At 45.3% G+C, this 26,214-nt stretch overlaps 1 protein-coding gene across 1 annotated transcript in view; it reads left to right on the top strand.

Moving 5' to 3' along the window:
* The window catches only part of QKI (QKI, KH domain containing RNA binding), a 135,512-nt gene that overhangs the window by 1,844 nt on the left and 107,454 nt on the right, over positions 1-26,214 (top strand). Inside the window, exon 2 of the mRNA XM_007945280.2 lies at positions 20,755-20,871. Within this exon, the coding sequence (XP_007943471.2) occupies positions 20,755-20,871 (117 nt within the window). The remainder of the gene's footprint in view (positions 1-20,754; positions 20,872-26,214) is intronic.

The raw sequence follows: 26,214 nt of genomic DNA, 5'->3' as shown, positions 1-26,214 counted from the left end.
TACAGGAGGCCTTGGTTCATGGAGACAAACGGTTCTGTCTGATTCAGTGTTTTTAAAAAGCTTACACATTTAACTTTATAAATATGTTGGTTGCAAATATACAAACAGTTTAGATACTCTAGGGAAAGATGGGCACTTGGATTGTTTTTGAGTAGTATAGAGAATTAAGGGACACGGTTGTGAGCAGAGCCGTAGGTGAGGCAGGAGCCAGGCAGGCTGGGTCCATGACCCTCAGCAGCAGGAGTTGGTGGCACTCACATGCTCATGATGTCTCTCAGCATCTGTGGCTTCCAGGTTTTCTCTGCAAAGTTTGGATTCTTAGGAGAGAGATGTGTTCGCCCAGTCTGCTGTGTGCGGGCTACCTGACATAACATGGCAGAACCACTGTAGCCCTCCTTGGGCTAGGATGGGTCCTCATGGTCGGGAATGACTGTGATTTAGCAGCTGTGCCAATTGGTGACTTGTGCTCTTTGATGTTTTCAGTGTCCCCTTAAAGATATTAACCTTCTCATCTGCTTGATTAAACCCTAAAGGAAAAAGGTCCAGAGGCAGTTATTAACATAGACTATTTAAGACAAAGACCTCGGTAGAGACTAGAACCTTGATCTGTCTGGTTGCCCTCTCTTAAAAACATTCTGTTCAGGGAAGGGATTTTTATGCTGCATCTTTGGTAAGGCACGTGTTTCACAGTCTTTCATGTCTCCAAACATGGCCTCGTCCAGTACCGGACCCAGATCGTGCCACTCCCCTGCATGTCCTGCCTTCTGGCACCATTGTGACTCCTTTCTGGGAACCATGGTCACTGGCCCAGCATTAGCCACACCTCCTGAGAACTTCCTGGAAGTAAGCCCCACCCCAGACTCAGGGCACTAGAGATTATTGCAAGGTGAGGCCCAGCCATCTGCCCTCTGACAAGCCCTCAGGAGTTGCTGACGCATGCTGGAGGTCGAGGAGGTCGAGGATCCCAGGATTGGGGCTCTGGATGGGTCTGCTTTTCCCTCAGAGCGAGCAGGCAAATAGGCTGTCACACACATGGTTACTGTGCCGGCGTCTGGTGCCAGAGAGAGTGGTCCCCAGTGCCCCTGCTCTTGCGGAACGGCACCCAGTGCAGGGATGTGACAGACACCAGAGTGTGTGCTTCGAGGTGGCAGTAGTGCTGTGAAGCACAATAAATGGTGGCAAGCCTATCGTTGGCCAGGTGTGGGTGCGCATATGCAGTCAGGGCAGGACTCTCCTGTGAGATTCTGGGGGTGCAGAGGTGTGATGAGGAGCCACAGGCATGGGGGGAGCGCCCCTGCAGAGCCCTGGCCCTGATCCAAGTGGGAGGAGCCAGGCAAATGTGTGGTAAGGCTAAGACTGGAGGGTGGCCTGAGGGGCCCTCCCAAGGCGCCTGCAGCCCTTGTAGGCATTTTGTCTGTGATTCTGAGTGAAACGGGCAGCCATTGTCATTTTTGGAGCAGGAGAGGCCTGGCTTTGGTTGGCTTTTCAGTAGCTCATCCTGGCGGCTGTGGAATAGGTGTGGGCGGGTGGCGCAGGCGGACACTTAGGAAGTGGTGCATGGTGACATGGATCAGGGGAGGAGTAGCTGGGAGTTAAGAAATGCTTGCGTTCGGATGGGTTGTGGAAATGGAGCCCGTAGGGTCTGCTGGCGGATTGGCTGGGGGGTACAAGACAAAGTCAGGGGTGGCCTGAAGGTTCCGATCAGTTGAAAGAATGGAATTGCTAGTTGTCAAGTAGAAGATATTGGGTGAGTGGGGGGTGAGCGGTTCTGGTGCTGAGTCAGAAACGCTTGTCCGATGTCCAGATGTGCGGATGACATGAAACAGCAGTTGGAAATTAGAGTTTTGAATGCTTCTTTTGGTGCCCAAAAGGCATTTTAACAAAGGTTTTCATACTAAAAATTTAGTCATAATTTGGAAGGAGAGAAGTAGGTATAAAACAATTTTAGTCCTCCAGATTTTTTAAAAACCTTGATTTTAAATTTCTGCTAAGAATTTGTTAAGTAAAATTGAGGTAGCTCTGGTAGCATAGTGCCTAAGGCACTTGACTGCTAACCAGAAGGCTGGCAGTTCAAACCCACCAGCCACTCCTTGGAAAGAAGATGGGGCAATGTATACCGCCTCGGAAACCCAAGGAGGGGTCACTGTGAGTCGGGTCTGACTCGACGGCACATAACAACAAAAACGTAATTTATGAGGGTTTCTTTTTTTGGGTTATTAATCCATATGTGATGGCTCCTGGCTGGCTCTGTCACTGGTTTTGTGACTTTGGCCATGCTCCTTTTCGCTTGGGTCCTGAGTTGTCAGCTCGGCACTGGAGAGCTGTGAGGCATTAGAGCCCACACGTGAAGCACTGGGAAACACTCTTCCTGCTGGCCCAGTGTTCCTCGGATGTGCACTCCACGAGGTGGAGCAGTTATCATCAAAGCCCTTCAGACCCCTGGTGTTCTTGGTTCCTCGGTGCCGCTGTGACAGGAATGTACCACAAATGGGATGGCCTTAACAAACAGGAGTTTATTCTCTTACAGTTTGGAGGCTTTAAGTCCAAGTTCTAAGTGCCAGGCTCTAGGGGCTGGGTGAAAGCCCCTTGACCTTGGGCTTTAGCTCTGCCTCTTGCCCCTAACTGCTGAGGCTAACAAGCCCAAGATTGACAAATAAAATGGCACAATCTCGATGTTACAAAACGACACAACAGGCCATTAATTCAAGTCCATTGTAAGTCCCAAGGTCAGCAGAGCATGGCAGGCTGCTGAACAATGACACGGCTACACACAGGGTCCAAGCGTGCCGTACACTAGAGACTATCTCCAAGCTTCTTTCCTTATATACAGGAAGCAGACCACATCCCTAAAGCAGCTACTCAGCTGCTTGTGGTAGGTCCCACCATGGAGTTGATTGCCAGTCTCACCATGGGGAATAACTACCACCAGCTGCCAGCCACTCAAACAGGCCCAGCCAAGTTGACATACAAACTTAACTACCACACCTGGCAATACCACGTGTGTCAGAGTAGAACCCCATAGGCTTTTCGTAGCTGTAATCTGCCTTGGAAACCCGAGGAGGGGTCACTGAGTCGGGTCAGACTTGCCAGCAGTGAGTTGGGTTTGGTTTTCAGTCTTAACAGGGGCGGATCACCGGGCTTTTCTTTCACAGTGCCCTGAGTCGGTTAGCGGTCTCTCACACACCACTTGCACCCTTAGGTACCAGTGTCGGGTAATCAGTAGACCTTTGGTCAGTATTTGTTGAGCGTATTTGAAAACCTCATTCTTTCAAATATTGCTAAACTTTTTTAAAAACCTGTTGTCTTCCATATTTGCAAATGGCAGCTTCTTTCTAGAAGTCAGTGTGGAGTCAGAGGTGGAGATCAGCTGTGGGACTGATGGGAGGAGGCCACGCTTAGTGTTTGAAAGCACGCTGTTACCAGACCATGTCCTTCCAATGGTGTTGAACCATTTGCTTAATGATGTAAGAATGTGAAGGTAGTAGGAATGGCTGGTTAAAAACGTTTACAAAATTCATGTTTTATTATTATTCATATCTTTTAATGACCAAACTTTTATTGTATCCCCACTGTGTGCCGAGCTTACCCTGAGATGCAACTACAGATGTAATTGAGAAAACAGTTTGACGGGGCAAGACAGTGGAGTTGTGAGCCCAGCAGGCCTGGGTTTGGAATCCTGGCTTCTCCCTTTACTGGCTGTGTCTGTCGACAGTTGCCATGGTCAGGTCCATTATAAGCCCCCCGAAGTGCAGTGGTTTAAGATGATGGCATTCATTTCTCTGCTTCTGGGTCTGTGTGATGTCTGAGGTTCTGCCATCAGAACTGAGATTGAGCCTAAGCGACTCTCACTGGCTGGCTAGCTGTTGAGTTCAGATCTTTTCTCTATGTTCTTTTTGGGGCTCAGGGAACATTTACATTTCTGGAGATATTTTTAGTTGCACAACTGGGGTGGTGGGTATGTATGTGTGCTACTTTTGGCATGTGAGAGCTGGACAGTGACTAAGGAAGACTGGAGAAGAATTGATACTTCAAAAGTATTGTGGTGTTACCAGAGATTATTGAAGGTACCATGGACTGCTAACCAGAAGGCTGGCGGTTCAAACCCACCAGCCACTCCTCGGAAGGAAGATGGGGCAATCTACTTCCATAGTGACACTGCCTCGGAAACCCAAGGAGGGGTCGCTATGAGTTGGGTCCAACTCGATGGCACATAACAACAACAACAACATGGACTGCTAGAAGTACAAACACATCTGTCTTGGAGGAATTACAACCAGAATGTTCTTTAGAAGAGAGAATGGCCAGACTTTGTCTCTCATACTTTGGTCATATTATTAGAAGGGACCAGTCCCTGGAGAAGGATATCATGCTGGGTGAAGTTGAAGAGGCAGCAGTAAAGGGAGAAACACTCAGTGTGATGGACTGACAGTGGCTGCAGCGATGGGCGCAAGCACAGCAGTGACTGTGAAGATGGGGCAGGACCAGGCGGTGTTTCATGCTGTGGTCTATGGGGTCCCTGTGAGTTGGCACCAAGTCGACGGCACCTGAGAGCAATGACGTGGAGGCCAGGGGTGCTGCTGAGAGTCCTACAGTGCCCAGGACAACCTCCCTCCCCCCAAATAAGTAATAAATGAATGACTAGCCCCAAATGTCCGTAGCTCTGATGTTCAGAAACCCTGTGTTAGCCATGCCAGGTCTCACTGTCCACAGTGAGACGGGAACTGGAATAAGTATTTGTAGGAAAGTAGTCCCGACTGTCACATTGTTTTGAGCAGTTGTTAACTTTCTGGGATCTCTTGTCTGTAGAATTACAGTGTCCACCTCATAGCATTGTCTGGAGGAATGACTGTAACAGACGGATGGTACCTGATGCAGCAGATGCTCAGTGAATGGGAGTGGACAGACCTCCTGGTCTTGAGGAAGGAGACAGTCTCTTCTTAAAGGAGCCCGTGGTCTTGTGTAGAAGATCAAAGAGATTGCATTACATCCTTTAGAACTAGTTAAGTTCATTAAGTTTTCATTAAAATGACAGATGTGAATGAAGATTAAACTTATATTAGACCCTCACATTACACTGGGCATTTGGCTGGTTTAGTTATTAGGACTTGAATCCCTGGGGGTCTTACAAGTGGTGTAAGAGTGCAGTTAAGTCTGAATAATCTAAGATGGTATATCTCAAATGAGTCGGCAGTAATCCTGTCATTGGTTTTGCCTGGTTATCAGGTTGCGGCTTGAGAAAGGCTTATGGGATCTACAGAGGGTAGACAGCTGTACCAGTACTGGCAGGGCCTTGCCGTTGGGAATGCTGGTCGCCCTGCATGTCCATGAGCGAAGTAGAGTGCCATCCTGCTGGCTTGGGACACAATGTGGTGATGAAAGTGCAGTGAGACTTCGTTCAATGATTTTATATGAAGAAGACACTGATTTTGTAATGTTTTAAAAATAACGACACATTTTGTCAAAGGTTTGTAAGGTGGGAACATGCCTTTTGAAATTTTATTTCCAGCTTGTTGGCTTCTCTGCTTGCAGTGGTCATGACTGGCATGGGGTTAGGATGCTGCCCGCAGCACCACCATGATGAACCCCTAGATGAACCTGCATTCGTGGTGGTGTTAGTGGTGGAGAGGGACTTGTAAACTCACCTTCAGTTGAAATCTCCTGAGTTTGCAGGTGAACTTGGGCTAGTTACAGCTTCCAGTGAAGTCAACAGCCTCCTGTAAAGGCTGGAGGAACATTTGGTTGTCTTCTCCTCTGTCTCAAGGTTGCCATCTGCAAATTGGCATTGAGCTGGCATTTGTCCTGGGGGTTTGAGAAGACAGGGTGCCAATTACCTTTCTGTGGGCCTTTGTTTACTTGGCTCCTGTGACTTCTACTGTGCTCAAGGAATGAAAGAAACAGCCATCTTCAAACGTTTTCATATCAGCTGCTTTCACTTTGTTCTTCTGCATGACAGATGGACCTTAAATCAGAATTTAATGATCTGTGTTTCGGTTCTCTAGTGCTGCTCTAACAGAAGATACCACAGGTGGGTGGATTGGAAAAAAACAGGGATTTATTCTCTTCCAGTTCAGGAGGATAGAAGTCTTAAGTTCAAAGGCCGGCTCTAGGGGCTGGGTGAAGGCCCTTTGACCTTGGGCTTCGGTTCTGCCTCTTGCTCCCAGCCCACTGAAGCTGGAGGCTTCTCTTAACTCAGGAAGCTCTTGGCTGCTGAGGCTGACAAACCCAAAGTCAAGAAGTAAAATGTCACAGTCCCAAAATTATCAAGCAACACAGCAGGCCACTAGTTCAAGTCCACAGACAGACTCAAGATCAGCAGACAACATGGCAGCCATTGAGATGAAGACTCGCCTAAGTTCAGGATCCGCATGTGCCAAGCAACTCCAGACCATTCTCAAAGCTGCTGCTTATATACTGGAAGCAGACCACACCCCTGAGGCTGCTTATAGCAGATTGCACCAGGGAGTTGATGCCAGTCTTTTCATGGGGAATGACTACATCCTGCTGCCCAGCCACCCAAAATCAGACCCAGCCAAGTTGACATACAAATTAACTACCACAAAATTAAAATCTCCTTTTTCAGTACCCAGGTGAAGCCCTGAGTTTTGCCTGCGTGGGATCTTAACTGACTGAAAATACAGTGTTTTCATCAAAGATCTGCATCTGTCTCTTCTTTGATAGTTGTTGATACAAGAAGCATATTAGAGGTGGATTAATTTTAATAAGCATGTGTGTTTGTGTGTTGAGAGGAGTTGTGAAATGCTTCAGATTACATGTTTACCTGTTAAACGAAACCAAAAACTCATTGTCATTGAGTTGATGCCAAGTCATAGTGGCCCCCATTGTTTTCTGAGGCATTGGATTTGAACTGCTGATACCTGGTTAGCAGCCAAATGCCTTACCCACTATGACACCAGAGCTCCATTTACCTGTTAGAGTTTTTAATTTAGTAGTATGATTTGATAATATAACTTGACATTTTTTAAGTTGAGAAACTTGCTGTTGAAAACCACATCAGTTTAGTGAAAGTCAGTTTCCTGGCTTTTGTTTTTTGGTCCTGATTTTGAACTTTCCTTTTTCTTTCCTTTGCAAGGATCTACAAGGGCTGGCTGTGTCCCAGATAGTTAGTAGGGTTCTTATAGTTTGGAATACACTAAATTCCTTAGGGTGTTTAATATGTAATCCAAAAAAGGTTCCAAGTCGGTCAGAAAGCAGTATATTTCGTTTAGTGCAGGATTTTATTTTATTTTTTTTCACAGTTTAAGAATTTTAATAACTTTTCAGACTCTAAAAAATGTGAATACTTTCTGTTCAAATGTTATATTTTAATATTTGAAAGGAACTACTTTTCTGAAGACCAAATTCAAAGACTGGAGTTCATTTTTAGGGAAGAATTCTCTCTTACAAGCCATGTTTCCCAGGCTCCATCGAGATAGAAAGTTTGTCTATGATTTATTCATGCATCTGGCAGGATCTGCTCTTAAAATTGTTGTTAGAAAGGACTGTGGATTAGTTGGATACTGAATCATTGTCATCTGGCCACCAGGTCTCTGAGATGCTCATGAATGTACATGAAGGACTATAATAAAAATTGGGGTGCTTCCTGCTTTTTTAAGGGAAAACAATCCAGTTGCCACCGAGCGGATGGGAACTCCTGGAGAGCCCGTGGGTGTCAGAGGAGAACTGGGCTCCCCGGGCTCCCAGAGGCTGGTTTGTCAGGAGTGGGGTGGCTGGGCCTTTCTCCTGGGGCTCCGCTGTGTCTGGAACTCTGACCTCTCCCCAGCCGTGCTTTTCACTCGGTGCACCACCCAGTGGTGTCTTTTATAAGGAAAGGTGCTCTCCAGCTTCCAGAGACATTCAGGTGTTCCTGGTAGATACTGAAAGAAAGCACAGGTGCTGGGCTGCTGGGGGCCCACGTGAGAGAGCCCTGTCTGCTGAGGCCGAGTAGAGCACCAGCACCAGAACCTTCCAGGCCGTCCTTCCCCCCCACCCCAAACAGCAAATAGAATGGCTGTAAAGCAGTCAAGGGCCATGCCACTTGAACACGGGGTGACTTCCGTTTGTCTTGTGAGTGAATGGCCTCGTCATTTATACCTGCTGTTCATTTGGTTTTTGAGCAAAGAACTGCCTTCGTTTCTGACTTCTCACAGAACCTGCCTTAACTGTAGGAAAATTGAAATTGAAATAGCTTTGCAACAGCTAGCCTTGGGACTAACTTCAGTTAATTATTTCGTTTGGGAAAGCATGTTCTGTGTCTTTAGAAGCCCAGACCTTTAGGAAAAATAGTTCCTAAATTGGGTGCTTCCTGAAGTCTGGTCTTGAGTATCATATAAAACGGCTTCAACAAGTTGCAGACTTTTTTCTTCATTATTTGGTGAAGAATAGAGTAAGCTGAAACATGTATCTATGTTGTGTTCTTTGGGGTAATAGGACGATTATTTTGATGAATTGCATAGTATAAATTTGCCATCTTAAGGATAGGTTAAAAACAAAATTTGAAAAGGAATTAGAAACATGAAGGCTAAAATAGAAATTTGAATATGAAACAGCAGAACTTTATTATCATTCTTTGATTTCAAAAACGTCTGTGTCTAGCCTATGCTAGGCAGCTGGGCGTGGTAGCTGAAACCCTTGCTCTCATGGTACTAGTTACAGAAGTAACCCAGGGGTGCAGGCAGGGCAGTTGAAGAGAAGGGGACAGGTTAAAGAGAGACTTCAGTAAGGAGCACCATAGGCTCCTTGATCTGTTACCTGTGTAGGCTACCATGGGTCTAGGTGAATGGTGGTTCTGTTCATTGAGAATAGAAACTACTGGAGCAGGAGAAGGTGTTATGGTTTATTATTGGAGCAGAACCAAGAGTAAGAGAGGGTAAGCAGACTGTCTTAACAGAAGTCATGGTGAGAAGCTGGTATAAGTACAGTTGTCCCTAGTGATGTAGAAACATCAGACTAGGGCAGTCTCAGTGACAGGTTTCAGAAGTCAGAGTGAATACTTTAAGAACAGTATATGAGGTTGATATTTATTCAGCAAAACTTAAGAAACCAACTTAAAGAACCAAAAACCAAACCTACTGCTATCAAGTCAGTTCTGACTCACAGCACCCCTAGAAGCAGAGCAGAACTGTCTCATAGAGTTTCCAAGGCTACAAATCTTTACAGAAGCAAATTGCCTCATCTTTTTCCCTTGGAGCAGCTGGTGGGTTTGAACCACCCAGCTTTTTTGGTTACCAGCTGAATGCTAATCACCTTCCATGAGCCTTCAACGGGTTTCCTCACCTGCCTGTGGTCAGAACCCCACATTTTAGCTCCCGGGTGACTGGTGAGTATGGTCTTGATGCAGATGGTCATGTCTTCTCTTCCTCACTTGGCTGAAGTCATCCATGTCTGCCCTTGAGCATTATGGTACAAAAATCACAGAGGAATGTTTTCATTCTTATGAAAGTTCAGTGAAGGTAAGAAGGATGTGTGTGCTGATGGTTGAAAGACAGATGAAAAGCTCAAGAAGGTAGGGTGTGGCTCTCTCAGGTGTGTGGTCATGAAGTGGTTGGGATAGTGGGTGAGGAAGAAGGTTACAAACGATGCATATTGGATCCATTCTGAAAGTGAACTTGAATCTGAAGAAAGTTTTTGACCTTCATGCTAAACTTTGTGATGATGAATGAAATCGAGTTTCTAGTGTGACTGTGGCTGTGGTACCTGTTTAAGGCCTTGAGGAGAGAGCAGTGTATGGCACTGATAGTCTTGGGCTCTGGATTCAGAGTGAGTGGTTTAGGATTTGGACCAGTTACCTCAGCCCTCACTCAATACAGACGATGGTACTAAGCACCCCACCGTGTTGTTGTGGAGGTGCAGTGGTAAAGTGCATGTGAGGTGTCCAGCACAGATGCAGCTCAGACTGGAACAGTCCTAAAGTACTTTACATACAGGCAGTCTGCTACTGGCCCTTTAATGTTATGTAAATATGCCCTGCGTTTGGAGAGAAGAGTTGTTTCCAGATTTCCTTTTACTTGGATCCACAATCAACACCCATGGAAGCAGCGGTCAAGAAATCAGACGTAATACTGCACTGAGCAAATCTGCTGCAAAAGACTTCTGTAAAGTGTGAAGGAGCAGTGATGTCCCTTTGAGGACTGAGGTGTGCGTACCCCAAGCCATGATATTTTTAGTCACCTCATACATATATATGAGAGTTGGACAGTGAATTAGATCAAAGAAGAATTGATGCCTTTGAATTGTGTTGGTGAAGAATACTGAAAATACCATGGACTGCCAGAAGAATGGACAAATCTGTCCTGGAAGAAGAGTAGCCAGGATGCTCTTTAGAAGCGAGAATGGCCAGACTTTGTCTCACCTACTTTGTTGTCAGAGGAGACCAGTCTCTAGAGAAGGCTGTCGTGCTCGGTAGAGTTAGGAGGTCAGTGAAAAAGAGGAAGACCCTGAACGAGATGGGTTTGCGTAGTGGCTGCAGCGATGGCCTGAAGTGTAGCACGGATTGTGAGGAGGGCGCAGGACTGGGGGCAGTGTTTCCTTGTCGCACCTGGGGTCGCTGTGAGTGGGAGCTGAATCCATGGTGCCTGACAACAGCACATCAAATTTGTCCTCTCTTTGAAGCAGCGTTGGTGGTGTAGTGGTTGATGCATTTATCTGCTAACCAAAAGGTCACCAGTTCAAACCCACCAGCCGCTCTATAGGAGAAAGATGTGGCATTCTTCTTCTGTTAAGTTTTATAGCCTTGGAAAACCCTGTGGGGTAGTTCTACTCTGTCCTGTAGGGTTGCTATGAGTCAGAATCAACACAGTGGGAGTGGGTTTGATTTGGTTGAGACAATTGAATTTCTCTTGCAACAAATTCTTCATCACAGTCACTTCACTGACTGCATGTGCAGCTTTTAAATCATTGAAAAGGCTCTAGGCCTTTTCTGGCACTTAAGTAAGAACCATCACGTGCACCTATTCCAACCTACCTACAAATCTGATCTAAAAGACACACTTAGGAATGAGTGTTGTTTGTAACTTGGGAACTGCCCCTTGATACCTCTGAAATGGTAAATGACACAGCTTTACGCTCATGATTCTTCTGCAGCGAAACCAATCATTGGTTCCTGTCTATGGCATCCCTGATTTGGCCATGTGGAATCTATCCCACGAGATCATTCAGCTTACCTTTAAGAAAACATGGAACTCTGTAAGCGTTGCTGTGTTGTGCTGAACTGTGAAACACTTAGGATGTAGTGATGGAACTTCGTACTGTGACAGGGAAAAAGTCTCTGTAGGATTTCTGCGAACCCCTTTAAGCTGTGTTAGCCAACCATACGGGGAGATCCCAGCTTTTCCCGTGTTCCATGCAAAGTATGACGCACTGGGGATTAGAAAAAGAACAGGTGCTAGCTCCTGCCTAGAAGAAGTGGCACGTGAGGGGTGCCCAGCACTCAGAGCCACTCTCGGAAGAGAAGGTGCCTGTCTCTGAGTCAGAGACACAAGAGGAGACACCGACAAGGAAGGGCGGGGCTTGGGACTCTGGGTGAGGAGACGTCCCATCTGTCTGCTGGGAAGGTGTCACTGGGACAGAAACTGAAAGTTCATGCCACTTCACACAACAGCGAATTGCTTATGTGGCTGGAACACATCACAGTCATGTGGAGTAATAGCAGAAACCAAAGTTTGAGTAGTAGTTTGGGTTCTTTCAAAGGGCTTTGTGGGCAGGAGTCTGAGCTCCATACTGTCAAGAGTCTTGTCGTCTGCTTGTGCCGTGATACCCTTGATGGCTTCGTTTCAGTTGGTGGAAAGGGTATGTTTTTCTAATTGTCCTTTAGCTTCTAGAAGGATAGTCATCTGTCTTGCTTACCTGAGTGTGTGCCAGATTGTTATGTCTGTAACTCAGAGAATGGAGATTTGCCCTAAGTTGTTGGGTGCTGTTGGGTGATAGGCTGTCCAGGGTCACATGGCACAGAATCCATGTTTTGGTTATAACTGCTCACTGACTTTTCACCTAGCGGCTGGTGTTAGTGCCTTTTGTTAATACCCTGGATGTTATGCCACCAGCAGAATATGTTTATAAAGGCTGAAGGGTAAAGGCTTTGCCCAGTGGCTCTGTAATGATGACTGTGCAGTGGAAATGAGCTATTTCTCGGGAACACCTATTTGGCCACTTATTTAGAACTAACGGGAGAGTAGAACCAGGATAGGACATGGTGGTCTCCACAGAGAACACGAGACATTTTGGTATGTTCATTCTGCTTTTTTAATTAAAAAACGTGATTGTGTGGCCAGCTAGTCCTGCCTCTTCCCCCATCTCCTGTACTTGCACAGGGTAGGCTCGCTAGTGTCGACTAGGTGGAGGTGGTCTGCGTAGTGAAACACTTCACTGACTAATACACACACATGTACATGTGTGTTTTCTACTTACCATGCAGTGTACGTGTGATAATGTAAGATTTGTAAGGTATCTAAAGTCCCCTTAGTAATCCTGGACACGTTTAAAAACAAGTAGTAAGCGTATTGTACAAAGAGCAATCCAAAGAAGTCCATGTTCTTTTTCGGCTTGTCTTACCAGCACTGTAACCACTGCATCTCAGAAGCGTTTCGTTGGTGTGCTTTGGGGAATCCAGTTTTCTTTATTAGGTAGCAGTTTTGATAGTGTGTCACAGGAGGCGTCTATTCAGTCGTAGAATTCTTAAAAGGTTAAAGGAAAGGCTTGCCATATTGCTTCACATTTGTCGTTGGGAGAAATCTATCATTTTTGCTGAAAATGAAGTGAGCACCAACAAATAGTATTAGACGTGGGAGGTTGTCAAACCTCTTCTTTAGAAATTATCTTGCCACTTGGCAGAATTATAATTGCCGAGCTACAGAGAAGGTCTATACTTAACCTGTAGGGTTAATGAATCTTTTTTTCTTTTTGTGTTCCCTTCTTTTGGCCTTTAGAGTTGCACTTAGCTCAGGCTGTTTGGAATGATTTTCTTTGAAAGTGTTGTGACGTTGTTTTAATTGAATGAAGCTGCAGAACCGGCATGAGAAATCCACGCAGAATGAATTTTAATGCAAGGCAGATGATATTAACTTGGAAATTGGTTGCAGTAGACAAAGCAGCTGCTGTGATTAATTTTTTTCATTCTTTCCTCACAGCTTTTGAGAAGGATGACCTTGACAGTTTCTGTTGTGTTACGATCCCAGCGGTGTGCACTTTCACACACTTAGGCTGTTGCTTTTTGGTTCTTAGTAGAGGCTGGCTCATTATTCAAGTCACAGGACATATTGTATCCAAGGTCTAATGTTTTGGTTTGACTGCCTTAAAAATGTTTTTTATTTAGTAATAATAATATGAGGCTTAATTGGCTGTAGTGGAAGCCTTTTTACATATAATCATCAAAGTGCTGTGGTTCTAGTAAAGGAGCTTTAATATATGAAAGAATTGTAAAGCAAAGCATTACCCTGAGGACCTTTCTGACTTGTGGCAGCCTCGAGTTGGAGTAGACTGCGCTCGGTCTGGCTTTCAGTGGTTGACTTGGTGGAAGTAGAATGCTACGCCTTTATCCGTGTGCACCTCTGCATGGACTTTGTTAGCTGCTGAGCACACTAACGGTTTGCAGTACCCAGAGACGCCGTGAAAAGGATGTGCCACAAAGGGTGCCTCGTGTGTCCTCCAGTGTTTACCAGCCAGCTTTACAGAGGACACAGGTCAGAACCGGAGCGCTGCCACTCCTCTCTTCCTGACGGTGCCTCTTCCAGGGGATCTTTGTCGAGCTCGAGACCTGGAACAGATGTCCATTGTGAGTTGGTTTGAGAAAGGCTCTGTGCAGAGCACAACTGTGATCAGACCATAGCCGGCAAGGCTAATTATTTTAAAAAGGAGTCAAGGTAACAGGGTAAAAGCGTTTCACAGACTTTTTAAGAGCAGAGAACTAACTAACTTCTTTACTCCCTCCCTCTGTCTCTCTCTTCCTTTTGTACTATCCTTAGCATCTGTTCTACTGAGACTTACCAAAGTGAAACAGAATCGGTGAAGCATGTGCTGGGGAAGGGCCTTGTCTCTGTGCAGGTTGTTTTCCTGGGAAATTGAGGAACTTCTACATAATCACTCACTACATAAACCCGGGAAATTAGGGAGTGGCAGAAAAGTGGGTAGAGTTTGCTGAAGGTGAGCACAGGCAGACGTATTGATAGACTGCCTGTGGCAGTCTTCCTGGTCTCTCTTCCTTTTAAGCCCATATGCCAGCACATTTTACTCTGTGCTCTGCCTGAGATTGCCAGTGGTAGGTACATAAGCCATGTGGTATAAATGGGCTAAAGATTCCAGTTAATATGCAGATAGTGCTAGATGGATGGATAAACAAAACTCATTGTTAGATGCTGTTCACAAGAGTCCTGGTTAAAATATAAGGACAACAAAAGGTTGGAAGTGATAGGATCAAGAAAGATGGAGGGGAGAAAACAAAGAAGTTGATATATTTGTATTAACATCTTCATAGCCTTAATGGCAAAAGACATGACTGGAGCTAGAGAGGCACACTTCATCATGAGTGAAGGATAGATTTTTGAATTTGCATGCAGCAGGTAACACAGCTTCTCAGCCTACACAGCAAAAATATATAGAACAAGAGGAGAAATGGGCAAAACTTTATCACAGCAGAATAGGCATGCTTTTCAGCCATCCATGGGATATTTGTGAAAATTGACCAGGCTAGGCCAGAGAGCAGGTCCAACCAGGTATCAAAAGACTAAAATATACATAGTATGTTTTCTGATTACAATGCAAGGAAGCTAGAGATTAATAACAGAAATAATTTGGAAATCCTTGTATGTTTGAAATTAGAAAAACATTTAAATATCCAGTAGTGATCAAACTGCCTTAAACCTGCACAATAATGAAAATACTGAAACTTGTGGGATCCAGCTAAGGCCAAACATAGTGAAATACTTAAAACATTAAATGTATTTATTGGAAAAGAAGAAAGTATGCGATGACCTACGCATTCATTTCAAAAAGTTGGAAAAAGATTAAACCCGTAGGAAGTAGAAGGAGGGAAAAAAATGGATTTAAGAATAGAAATCAATGAAAGAAAAACAAATTGGAGAGAATCTGTGTATCAGCTCTCTGTTGCTGCATAACAAACACCCCAGAACTTATCTTAAAACGCCCACCGTTTTCTTAGCTCCGGTAGGCTTGCCATTTAGGCTGGCTTCAATGGGGCAGTTCTTCCGTCTGCGTCTGCAGGCACCTGTAGGTCAGCAAGGTGCGTCTGCTCTGGGGAGTTTCCTGGTGGTCAGCTGGGCCAGGTGGTGGTGACTGGCTCCCAAGACTTTCATTCCCCTGCAGGTTCATCTGAGCCTGTTTGCGTGGCAGTGAAGTGGCTCCAAAGGAGGCTGCGTGATGCAGAGGTTAAGTGCCTGGTCTCTAACCGAAATGGTGGAGGCAGCTCTAGAGGAGAAAAGTTCCAGGGATCTGCTTCTTTAAGATTACAGCCTTGCAGAGCCCATGAGCCGCTTCTCTGTCTTGTCAGTCAGAACTGACTCATGGGCACACATGCAACAGGGCCCCAGAGAGTAGAAGCACGGAGGACTCATTCTTTGCACCACTGTATTGGCCAGAACAAATCCCAGTGTTCCCACAGATTCAGGAGGCTGGGAGAGTGCAGACATACCTGGCCAGTGGCATGGATACAGGGAGGGGTGGAGAATTGTGGCCATTTGGGAAAAATCGGTCTACCTCAGTCAATTAAACCAAAAGTCAATGCTTGAAAAGACTGGAAGATCGAACAAGAGAGAAAAAGGAAGATAGATGTGGCTAACCAGGAACGAAAAAAGGGACTTCACTACAGAGCTTCACAGGTAGTAAGAAAGATGAGACGCCTTTCACAGCACTTTGTCAACAGATTTAAAGATGTCAACAACATGGACCTGTTTCTAGATACAAACAGCGCTTACCAAAAGAGACATTAGAAGAAAGGGAACATCTGAAGGATGCTGTGTCTATTAGTCATTGAGCCCATAATGTGAAACTTTCCCCAGAGAAATCTCTGGGCTCAGGCGTCTGCACCACTGAGTTCTACCGTATTGAAGGGAGCAGTAACACTCGTCTTAAGTTCATTCAGATTGGGGGAAAAGAGGTGATAGGTCCCAATTCGTTGTGAGGCCAGAATAACCTCAGTGCCAGATCCTGATGAGGATATTAAGAGAAAGGAAAACTACAGGCCGATTCCATTCATGAATGTAAATTTAGGGGAAAAGAATGCTCCACAGAATGTAGCAGACCGAGCCCAGCAATTTATAGAAAGGGTGACATCTCATGATCAAGTCACGTTGAAGGGTGGGAGGTTGCTTTAATGTTTGACAGTTAGTGTGATTTGTTGTATGAGTAGAATAAAGGAGAAACAGGGTGGCTGTCTCAAAAGATGCTGGAAGCGCTGAATTTAAGCATGCAGTCATGATAAAAATGCTTAGGAAATCAGAGATTGAAGGGAATTTTCTTAATCTGATCAAATATGTCTACAATTGACTTCATATTTAATGGGGGAACTGTTGAAATGTTTATTCTTGAAATCTGGGACAAGACAGGGATGATAAATTTGTGTTTGACTTTGAACTCAAGGTGTTAGCCAGTACATTCAAAATGGCAAGAAAAAGAAATATAACAGCTAAGAATTGGAAAGGGAAAAATAGGTGACTTGTAGATGAGGTGATTGTTGCAGACCCATTATGAGAATCAGTAATGAAGAAACAAGGCTACTGGTTGCACGATTGGTACAGAAAATCAGTCCTGGGCTCATGAGTCAGAAACAAAATGGTTTTTAAAAAAAAGATAATGGCAGAAAAAATCCCCATATATTTAGGAATAAATCTAGCAAAGGATGAGTAAAGGGATAATCAAAAAGCTTACATTCTTGAGAGACATCAAAGTTCACTTAAGTATAGGGGGAATGACACCGTGTTCATGGCTTTGAAAATTCTGGTTGTGATAGGATCCCAGTGAAAACTCATCAGAGTATTATTTCAGAAAATGACCCAATGATTTAAAAATACATATACGAACATGCAGGGGGCCTTGACTAGCTGGGACACTCTTGAAGAACAACAAAGTAGAAGAACTTGATGTACTAGAGATCAGATGTGTATGAGAAGGTTACAGTAATTAACAATAGTATGGTACTGAAGCAGGGATAAACTAGGTCAGTCAAATAGCCCACATGTAGACCCACCCAGCACAGATGTTTCTTTAATGACAGTGTTGGCACTGCAGAGTACTTAGGTGGAACAGGATGGTATTTTCAGTGAAATGTGCTGGGACAGTTGACTACTTGGGGAGAAAAAGAAAATTGACAGACATCAGCTTGGAAAGGGAGAGCATAACTAGAGACATGAATAACATGAGTAACTCCAGGTGTCCCTGACTGTGAGGAAAAGATTGATAACTTGAAGTGTATTAAAATTAAAAACTTCCAGTCATTATAGGACACCACCGAAAGGTGAGAAGGCAAGCCACAGGATGGGGAAAGGTATTTGTTACACATGAAACCACAAAGTAGAGACCAAGAAGAAAAAGACAGCACAGTAAAAAAAATAATCTGGACACTTCAGGTGTGCGTCAAAACCAGCGATCCCCAAATGTCCAGTAAGCGTTCTCCGTTTCAGGAGTGATCAGGGGAATGCTAATTAAATACTCTGAGAGGTGTGCACCAGAGCACGCAGCTGGCGGGACAGAGTGCTGGAGGTGATGGGGATCAGAACACAGGCGTCTCCTCTGTCGCAGCGCGCCACGTGGGGCGCTGGGGAGTGCTGGTTCAGTGGGAGAAGTCTCGCCTCCGTTCAGCAAAGCCAGAGGGCTTCACGTGTGGACCTCCCGTCTGCCCTTGAGGGTGCGTGTGGGGCTCTGACCTGACCAGGTTTCAGCTTGTTTTCCAGGCTAAGGGGCTAGGCAGATAGGCCTGGGGGTCTGCTTCTGGAAAACAGCCGTTGAAAGATGCGGGGGTTGACAGGTGCCGAGCAGCTCTGCTCGGGGTGTGCTGGGAAGAGGCCAGGCAGCACTCCCCTCTGTCGTGCGTGGGGCTGCCGTGACGCAGGCCGACCACGCCGCAGCCTCCAGCCACCGCCACAGCGGCCATGTAAACGCGTGCAGCCTTTTTAAGATAGTTACATGCTTCCTGCTGAAGGTCCTCGTGTTGGACATTTTCTTCTTTGTCAGTGTAGCCTTTTCCCGTCATTATCTTGGGTCTCTTTCATGTTAGGGCTTTTCTTCTAGTGTTTGGTTGGCGTTTGTCTGTTCACATTGAAGCACGAGTCTGTGATGAGGTGACTTGTGGGTATGTTCCTGTTTGTGAACAGGGCTTGTTGGCTGGCTGGCTGCGATTTGAGGTGTTCACATGAAGTGCTGACCTTTGCGGTGGGTCTCCAAAGTTACAGCGGGGGGCGCTTTTCTCTAGGGCAGACCAGTTTCTCTGGAGGAGAAAACCTGCTGCCTGAAAGCAGGATGCCTGGATAGCAGTGTTCTGTGGGTGGGTCGGTGGTCCCTGTACCGTGGGCATTCTAAGTCTGAATGTGTGCATTGAGGACGAGGGGGAGGGCCTGACGTTTCCTGAAGTGACTTTTAGTGGTGGGCTTTTGGTGCAGCCATAGTGCTAGACCTTGCTTGTCTTGGACCTTTTTTATATATGTACTGTACTCTTTGTGCGTGTGTTTGTGTCCACGCACCCTCACACACACATACACAACACAGAGAGCACACTATAGCTCTGCCAGATGGTTAGTATTATCCTCATTATGTAATTGAGGCTTATTTGATGTGACTTCCAAATTCCTAGTTACTATTTGGCATTGAAGCTTGGATACCAGCCAGAATCTCTGCGTTTTCAGAGTTCGAACACTTCTCTGTTCTGTACTAATTGTTTGTTCAGGTTGGACAAGTGGGAAGATCTAGGAAGTTGGGTACGTTACTGAGATGGATGACAGCGGAGCTTTAAGTAAGAAAATTCTACCTGCAGAGAACTGGACAAGAATGGGGGCTTTATTTATAAAGAGGTGGGCTAGGCACATTTCAGAATAGTGCTTCTTGTTGTAGACCTAGATCAGGTGCTTACAGGATCAAAGGCTGTCGATGTCAAGTTGGGATGGAGGGAGGTGTGTGAAACTTGGCAGAGGGAAGCAGTTTCTTAAGCCTCCACGTGTGGCCTACCCACCTTTCACCGAGAACCCCTTGTGTAGGACGGGCACGCTGGTGAGTAGCTTGGGGAGGCAGTGTGGGGCACTGCTGGGGTGCAGAAGTTGAAGTGCCCTGGCTCTAGGAGTGCTGACTGGGGTGAATTCTAGCCTATTGAAGACCAAGTGCAAGGAGAAAGTAGGGAGCATCTTGCATAAGAGGAAGGGCCTGTTTGAATAAATGAACAAGAACCACGCTTGGGGCTTCCAGAACTAACGGTAAACACGCACGTTTGTCTTATGTACAGATGTCAGGCAGATGAGAACTTACTTTTCGGTATTCTTCCTGTTGGCCTTTTTTTTTTTTTTTTTTTTTTTAAGTAAATTTCCTTCTGTGTATAGAAGTCCCTGTTGTGAGGGATGGTAATTACTCATACAATCATTTACATTACTGTCACATTCATGAAAACATTTAAAGGTCCTTGCAAAAGTATTTGATACCATAAGCTCAAGGTAGAGGGAAGGAAAATAAGGACACAGGCATAAATTTGTGGCAGGAATGTGACAGAGAAATGTGTGTTCTGAAGACTCAGTGTTGACATTTAATGTCGGGTGGGACCCACGTTTGGCCATCTGTGCTCTTCCAGCTAGCCCCACATTATCATTTACACAGTTCTCTCTGAACGGTTCCTTTGGACAAAGAATAACGTTACTTGTTAAATAAATTAAAAAACAAAACCAAATTCACTGCTGTTGAGTCAGATCCAACTCATAGTGACCCCTCATTGGGTTTCCGAAGCAGTATCACTACAGAAGTAGATTGCCCAGTCTTTCTTCTGAGGAGTGGCTAGTGGGTTTGAACCGCCAGCCTTCTGGTTAGCAGTCAGATGCCTTAGGCACTACGCCATCAGAAAACCAAACACACTGCTGTCAAGTTGGATTCAACTCATAGCGGCCCCTCCTTGGGTTTCCGAGGTGGTATCACTACGGAAGTAGATTGCTTAACCTTCCTTCCGAGGAGTGGCTGGTGGGTTTGAACCTCCAGCCTTCTGGTTAGCAGTCAAATGCCTTAGGCACTACGCTACCAGAGCTCCTGAGCTGAACCTCCAGCCTTCTGGTTAGCAGTCAAATGCCTTAGGCGCTACACTACCAGAGCTCCTGAACTCCAGTTAAATAACATGGGAATTTTTCTTAAGAATCTCCGTAAAAAAGACAGTCACTATTTAACATCATCAACAGTGGCCTCAATACTGTCCTCACAAAAGGCCAATTGGAAATTTTTTAGAAGGGATTTGTGTTCTTGGGTGGCGTGTAAGATTTTGCCAAACTCTTAATAAAATACTCTGATTAGATTACATGTTTGTGGACAGTTCAGGTGATACCTATTTCTGCTAGATACTGTTATTCCTGACTCAATTTTTATTAATACAAAAGGAAATTTCATGTAAACAGTGAGCTCATTGATACCTGAACTTGGCAGGAAATTCATACGGTCTTAAGATTTTATTTTAACTTAGTGTTAAAAAAAATGTTTAACTTTAGAAAGTAAATACAGTGTTGAACAATAATTTTTAAGAGCTGTAAAACCAAGCAGGTGAATAATGTATCATGACTTTTCTTTCTTCCCCAGTTTAATTTTGTTGGGCGAATCCTTGGACCTAGAGGACTGACTGCTAAACAGCTTGAAGCAGAGACGGGATGTAAAATAATGGTCCGAGGCAAAGGCTCAATGAGGGATAAGAAGAAGGTAAGTCTAGCAGTGGGGCAAGTCTACTGTGAGAATTTCCTTATCCTTGTGTGTCCCAGTAACCCACAGTTTTTGATTGTGGGGCTTTGTGTGCATGGAAGACTGTGTTCCATGGAAGAACTGTTAGCAGTGTTAGTGTTGGAATGACCTTGACATTGGGATGTTTATGTGTGTGTGCCATGGTTTTCCTTCCTTAGGAGTCGGAACAGATTTACCCTTAACAGCCTATTTGCTGACTTCAGTGTTTGTCTTTGAGAAGCAGACAATTTGGAAATTAGCCAAAGCATAGTGTTTTATATATATATATATAAATATGCACCTAAGTTTGAAGAGCCTAAACTGTTTGTTTGTTTTGATGAGGTTGAAGGTGCGGAGCCCATGAATAACTGTAGAGGTGCGTAAGGGTGCCGGCAGTTGGTAGACGTAGAGTTTGCCTGAGAGAGGAGGCTGAAGCCCCGTGAGACTAGGCAGGATCCAGCAACGTTTTGCATGGAGATGAGTTTTCGAGGCATTTTGCTTTGAGTTATATTGTTCCTTTGTTTTCTTTTTCTCCACCACATCTTGTCTTGCTGGTTTAATGAGGAAATACCTGTCTGTGCTAGGTGCTGTGGTCGGGAAGGATCCCTTTGCTTGGTTTCCTCTCTTCAGTGATACCACAAAGGCAGAGTACTTTTGAATTCTTATCTGTGTAAAAAATGTTTAATTTAAAAAAAAAAAACCTGAATTTTGCTTCCTGAAGATTGAAATGATTGTTTTTTTTAATGCAGTACCTTGAAAGGGGCCATCTAGTGATGGGCTCCTGCCAGCTGGAGCTTGGCATCGTTCTGTGGAGCTCATGGAGCTTGTGGGTATTCATGTGGGTGTTGTGTCTGTGTGTAGGGTGACAGTGCCTACCTACAGATGGCAAAGGTCCTTATCAGGCTGCCTCATTCACATCATTGCTTCTGCGAGTGCGCTGGCCTGTAAGCCAGGCCTTGAACCAGTTTGGGCTCCTGGTCCCAGAGCTTTGCTTCTTAGAACGTGGGTGTGCAGCAGTGAGTGGAAGGTTGTGTAAGCCTGAGAGGGTGCCCCTTTTGTGTACTTCAGTATAAAAACTGCCTGTAGCTTTAAAATGGTGCATTGTGTTGTCGTCCTGTGTCATAGGTCTTTGTTCTCTGCCCCCCTCCCCGGTCCATCCAGCCTGCTGCCCCTAGACCCCCTGTAAGTAAGTCCCAATAAATCTCCGTTCCAGAGTATGGCTCAGGTCATTTCTTTGGTCTCTCAGCCCCTAGTGTGAGTGCTGCCCTGAACTCACTGGGCATCGTGCCCCTCTACCTCCCTTTAACCCTGTGTGTGTACTAGCATGTGTGCGCATCCCAGCAGGCACTCACTTCACATGGATGCTGCTTTTCTGAGCTTTTCGCCTAACTCCAGTTAAGCCGCACCCCAAGCTACTTGGGTCTTAGTCGGTTTTGCTCCCCTTAGCCAGTGGCTCATAGCTAAGGATTTGGGAGTGGGTCTTCACAGTACTGATTATCTTTAAATCTTACTTAACCTCTTTTTGCCACCTGTTTAGTGATATTTTTAGGGGGAATATGTGTGTTCTCCTTGGGCACTTTTAGGTGTTTTTTTGTTGTTGTTGTTTTGTTTTTTAATTACAACCTCTAAACAAACTTCGGGAGCTCTGGTAGCATAGTGGCTAAGATACTTGCCTGCTAGCCAAAAGGCTGGCGGTTCAAACCCACCAGCCACTCCTCGGAAGAAAGGTTGGGCAATCCTACTTCCGTAGTGATACTGCCTCGGAAACCCAAGGAGGGGTCTCTATGAGTCAGGCTTGACTCGACGGCACATAACAACAACAACAACAACAAACAAACTTCAGCATATTGTTAATCAGCTGAACGGCAGCCTTGCCAAATGAGTATTGCCATCTGATTTTGCTGTTGTTGTTAGGCTTTGGCATTGCATGGGCACGAAGTGGTCTGATTTAATCACCAAGGAGTCACGAGGTGAGGTGTCAGCAATGGAAGGACAGATCGGCTTCATGAGAAGAGTAGCTTCTCCCCCGTTTGAACAAGTGGACGTGTCGGCTAACAGCATTGGGTTTCCTCTCCGCCCGTTAATGCTGCAGTGATGGCCGTGGCCCACTGTGTACACTCCCACACCTTCAGGACACAGACTCCACTCTGGGAGTTGTATCCTTAGACATACATTTTCCCCCTGGGGTCCACCTTGTAGCCCAAAGAAAACGTTTTGCTGTGTGGCCTGCTGCCACAAGGTGGAGACCGCCACGTCCGGGAGCGCAGGTTGTCAGACAGACCACTAGGGTCTGAAGTTTGGTTCTGCCACTTCTTGCCTTTGTGACCGTGGACAGATGCCTGCGTGCCTTGTGCAGTGGGGATGGTCGTGCATGTGGCACGTGAGGTGGCAGTGAGGACTGGCTGGGTTCAAAGCACTCGGGTTTGGCACAAAGCCGACCATCAGTCAGTGTCGCTCTTCGTAACCTTTGTCTTACCGTTGTTGGTTGGATGTCACATCTTCTTTTAGGTGCTCACACACTATTGTTGGGGAATACTACAGGTTTTCAGCTTTGGAGAGGACAGTCCTTTCTTGTTTTGTAACCTTTGGAAATTTTATGTGGTATTTCCTTGGTGGTAAGTGACTACCTGACCATAGTAGGCACTAGAGAAAATAATCAGAAAGGAATGAATGTTGAGTTAATAAATGAATGAAGATCATAGATTACCTCCCCTCAAAAAAGAAAAGTGGTTTGGCCAGTAGAGAAAATGGAAACGCTACGTGCTTTTGAACCTGGGGGGGCCTTAAGTGGTACTGACTACTTCTTGGTGGTTTAAAGCAGGAAGTGAATGTACCACTTTCACTTTGAGTCTCATGGGGGGGTGGCGGCGGAGCGTGACCGATGTGCTCCACAGCACTGATTGGTGTGTTAAATTAACGGACCAGCGCTGGACAATCTCTTGGAACCTGAGAGCAGGAGCCCCGGTGAGGCTTCCGAGAGACTGTCATCAGGGCTTGGAAATCATTCCCTTCGTTTCCAGGGATCCTGCCTTTGGGGAGGATTGACTCCTGTGTTCTCTGATAGATAGGCAGGATAATTCAGTAAAAGAAAGCAGTTCTAGTATTTCGGTGGAGGCCATGGGGAGAGCTGTGGGAAAGTCTTCACGTGATAAGAGCGGTCCACTTCCCATTACAGCGTGGCTGGTGGCTGGATTCCTGCGTGACAGGTGACTGCTCGTCGAGTCATTGAAATAGCAATGTTTCTTATATCATTAGATCCTTGATACTGAGGGTGACAGGTATTTCTTATTAAAGTGGCAGAAGAAGTCTGCCTTTGGGGGCGCATATATGAATGGCCTTTTTAGGAGCCCCATGTGAGTTTTCTCATCAGTCCACAGTCCACTCCCCCTTCGCTGAGAACTCTCCTGTTAAAAAGGGGTGGGGGCCGAATGGATATACAAAAACAAGCCTGCTTCCAGCCAGTCTGTTTTCTTGACCTTGTTGAATCCTTAGCTGTCTGACAACCTTTAACATAGGTACAGTTCATTTAAAACAAACATAAACACAAAATTCATCATGGAAAATTCTAAACAACAGAAAGATGAACAGTGTAAGGAACCCTCTTGTCTGTCTTCTTTCTTGTATGTTCCCATTAATTCCTCATCCTTGTGCCCCCATCCCCACATGATAATTTGAGAAACCAATTCCAGACATAAAATTTCATCTGTAAATACATTACTAAACCAAAAAACCAAACTCAACTGCTGTTGAGTTGGATCCGACTCACAGTGACCTCTTCTTGGGTTTCCAGGGCATTATCTCTATGGAAGGAGCTCTGGTGGTGTAGTGCCTAAGGCACTTGACTGCTAACCAGAAGGCTGGCGGTTCAAACCCATGCCAGTCCTCGGAAGGAAAGTTGAGCAATCTACTTCCATATAGATACTCCCTCAGAAACCCAAGAAACTCACTATGAGTCAGATTCGACTCAACGGCAGTGAGTTTGGTTTTGGTATCTCTACAGAAGGAGATTGCCCGGTTTTCCTTCCAAGGAAAATATTATTAGATGTGTTTAAAATGGAAAGAGTCTTCAGTGGTACTGTGTTTTTCAGGCACCACAAAGATTTCTTCATGCCGTCACATGAAGTACCAGTCAGCGTTCGTAGTTTCCCTTCGTCTCACGCACGATGTGCTTTCACAGAGTCTGTGTGAAGGGCATCCAGAGGAGGGCCGTGTCTGCTGCAGTTGACTGACAGCTCTCTGCAGACACCTTCCTCCTCACTCCCAGTTACCTAGAATGACGGTGTTTTTATGAAATTCCAGCGAGCTCTTATCTGTGGTTTTTGTTCCACTGAATATCCTGGTTCCTGATAACTCACTTCATCTTAAAATATACAAAGCAGTCTCAGAATAACAGTACAGAACCAACTACCAACAGTATAATTAGTGTTCCTTTTCCCTCCAGTTCATACTGTTTGTCAGGCATATTCCACTAGAGATACCAATTATTGCCCTTTTAAAACTCTCCCAGTAGTTGTGCACAGTATGACAGTTATGCCATCATAAGGAGCTACACTCAAGTTCACATGTTTAATTTGGTTTTCTACTTTTAGGAATTGCTTAAATCATTGTTCTGTTCTTTACTTCATACTTGGGAAAACTGGTGTGGTCCCAAGTCACATCTCAAAGCAGAGCACGTGCAGAGAAGGCTGGTATTTGTTTGGCCTCACTGCTTCTTACTCCCTTTCTTGCCATCAGGTAGACTTTCTCCTTCAGGTTTTGCTCTGTCCTTCCATTTCCTTTATTTTTTGTTTTAAATATAGTGTGCGTAGGAGCCCTGCTGGTGCACTGATGAAGCACTTGGCTGCTAGCCACAAGGTGGAAGGTATAAACCGAGCAGCCACTCCACGGGGAAATAGATGCAGCCCGCTTCTCTAAAGCCTTGGACACCCTCTGGGGCAGCTCTGCTCTGTCCTGTAAGGGTGCTGTGAGTCAGAATCATCTCAACAGCAGAGGGTTTGCATTTGGTATCATGCAATACTATACTGTGGTGTTTGTTTTGTTTTGGTTTTTATAAAAACAGTGTATGATTGAAATCACTTAATTGGAGTGTATACAGACACTTTTTATATTGTTTTCAATGATGTTTTCTTTTCATTTTTGTGTGAATAGGCTGTAAATTATTCAGAGCCCCCTGTTAAATGAACATTAAGGTTTATTCTAGTCTTGGGCTGTTACAAACAGGAATCTGCCGTGTTGGATAGCATTGCTATAAGTGTTTTCGTGTCCTGGCTGGTTTATCTTGGAGCTAGGGTCCAAGAAGTGGCCGCGTGCTTTTTTTTTTTTTTT

The sequence above is a fragment of the Orycteropus afer genome, unplaced genomic scaffold, assembly GCF_000298275.1.
Source record: "Orycteropus afer afer isolate SDZICR_OR568_19922 unplaced genomic scaffold, OryAfe1.0 scaffold00135, whole genome shotgun sequence".
Classification (NCBI taxonomy): domain Eukaryota; kingdom Metazoa; phylum Chordata; class Mammalia; order Tubulidentata; family Orycteropodidae; genus Orycteropus; species Orycteropus afer.
This window is presented reverse-complemented; position numbering and strand designations above follow the sequence as displayed.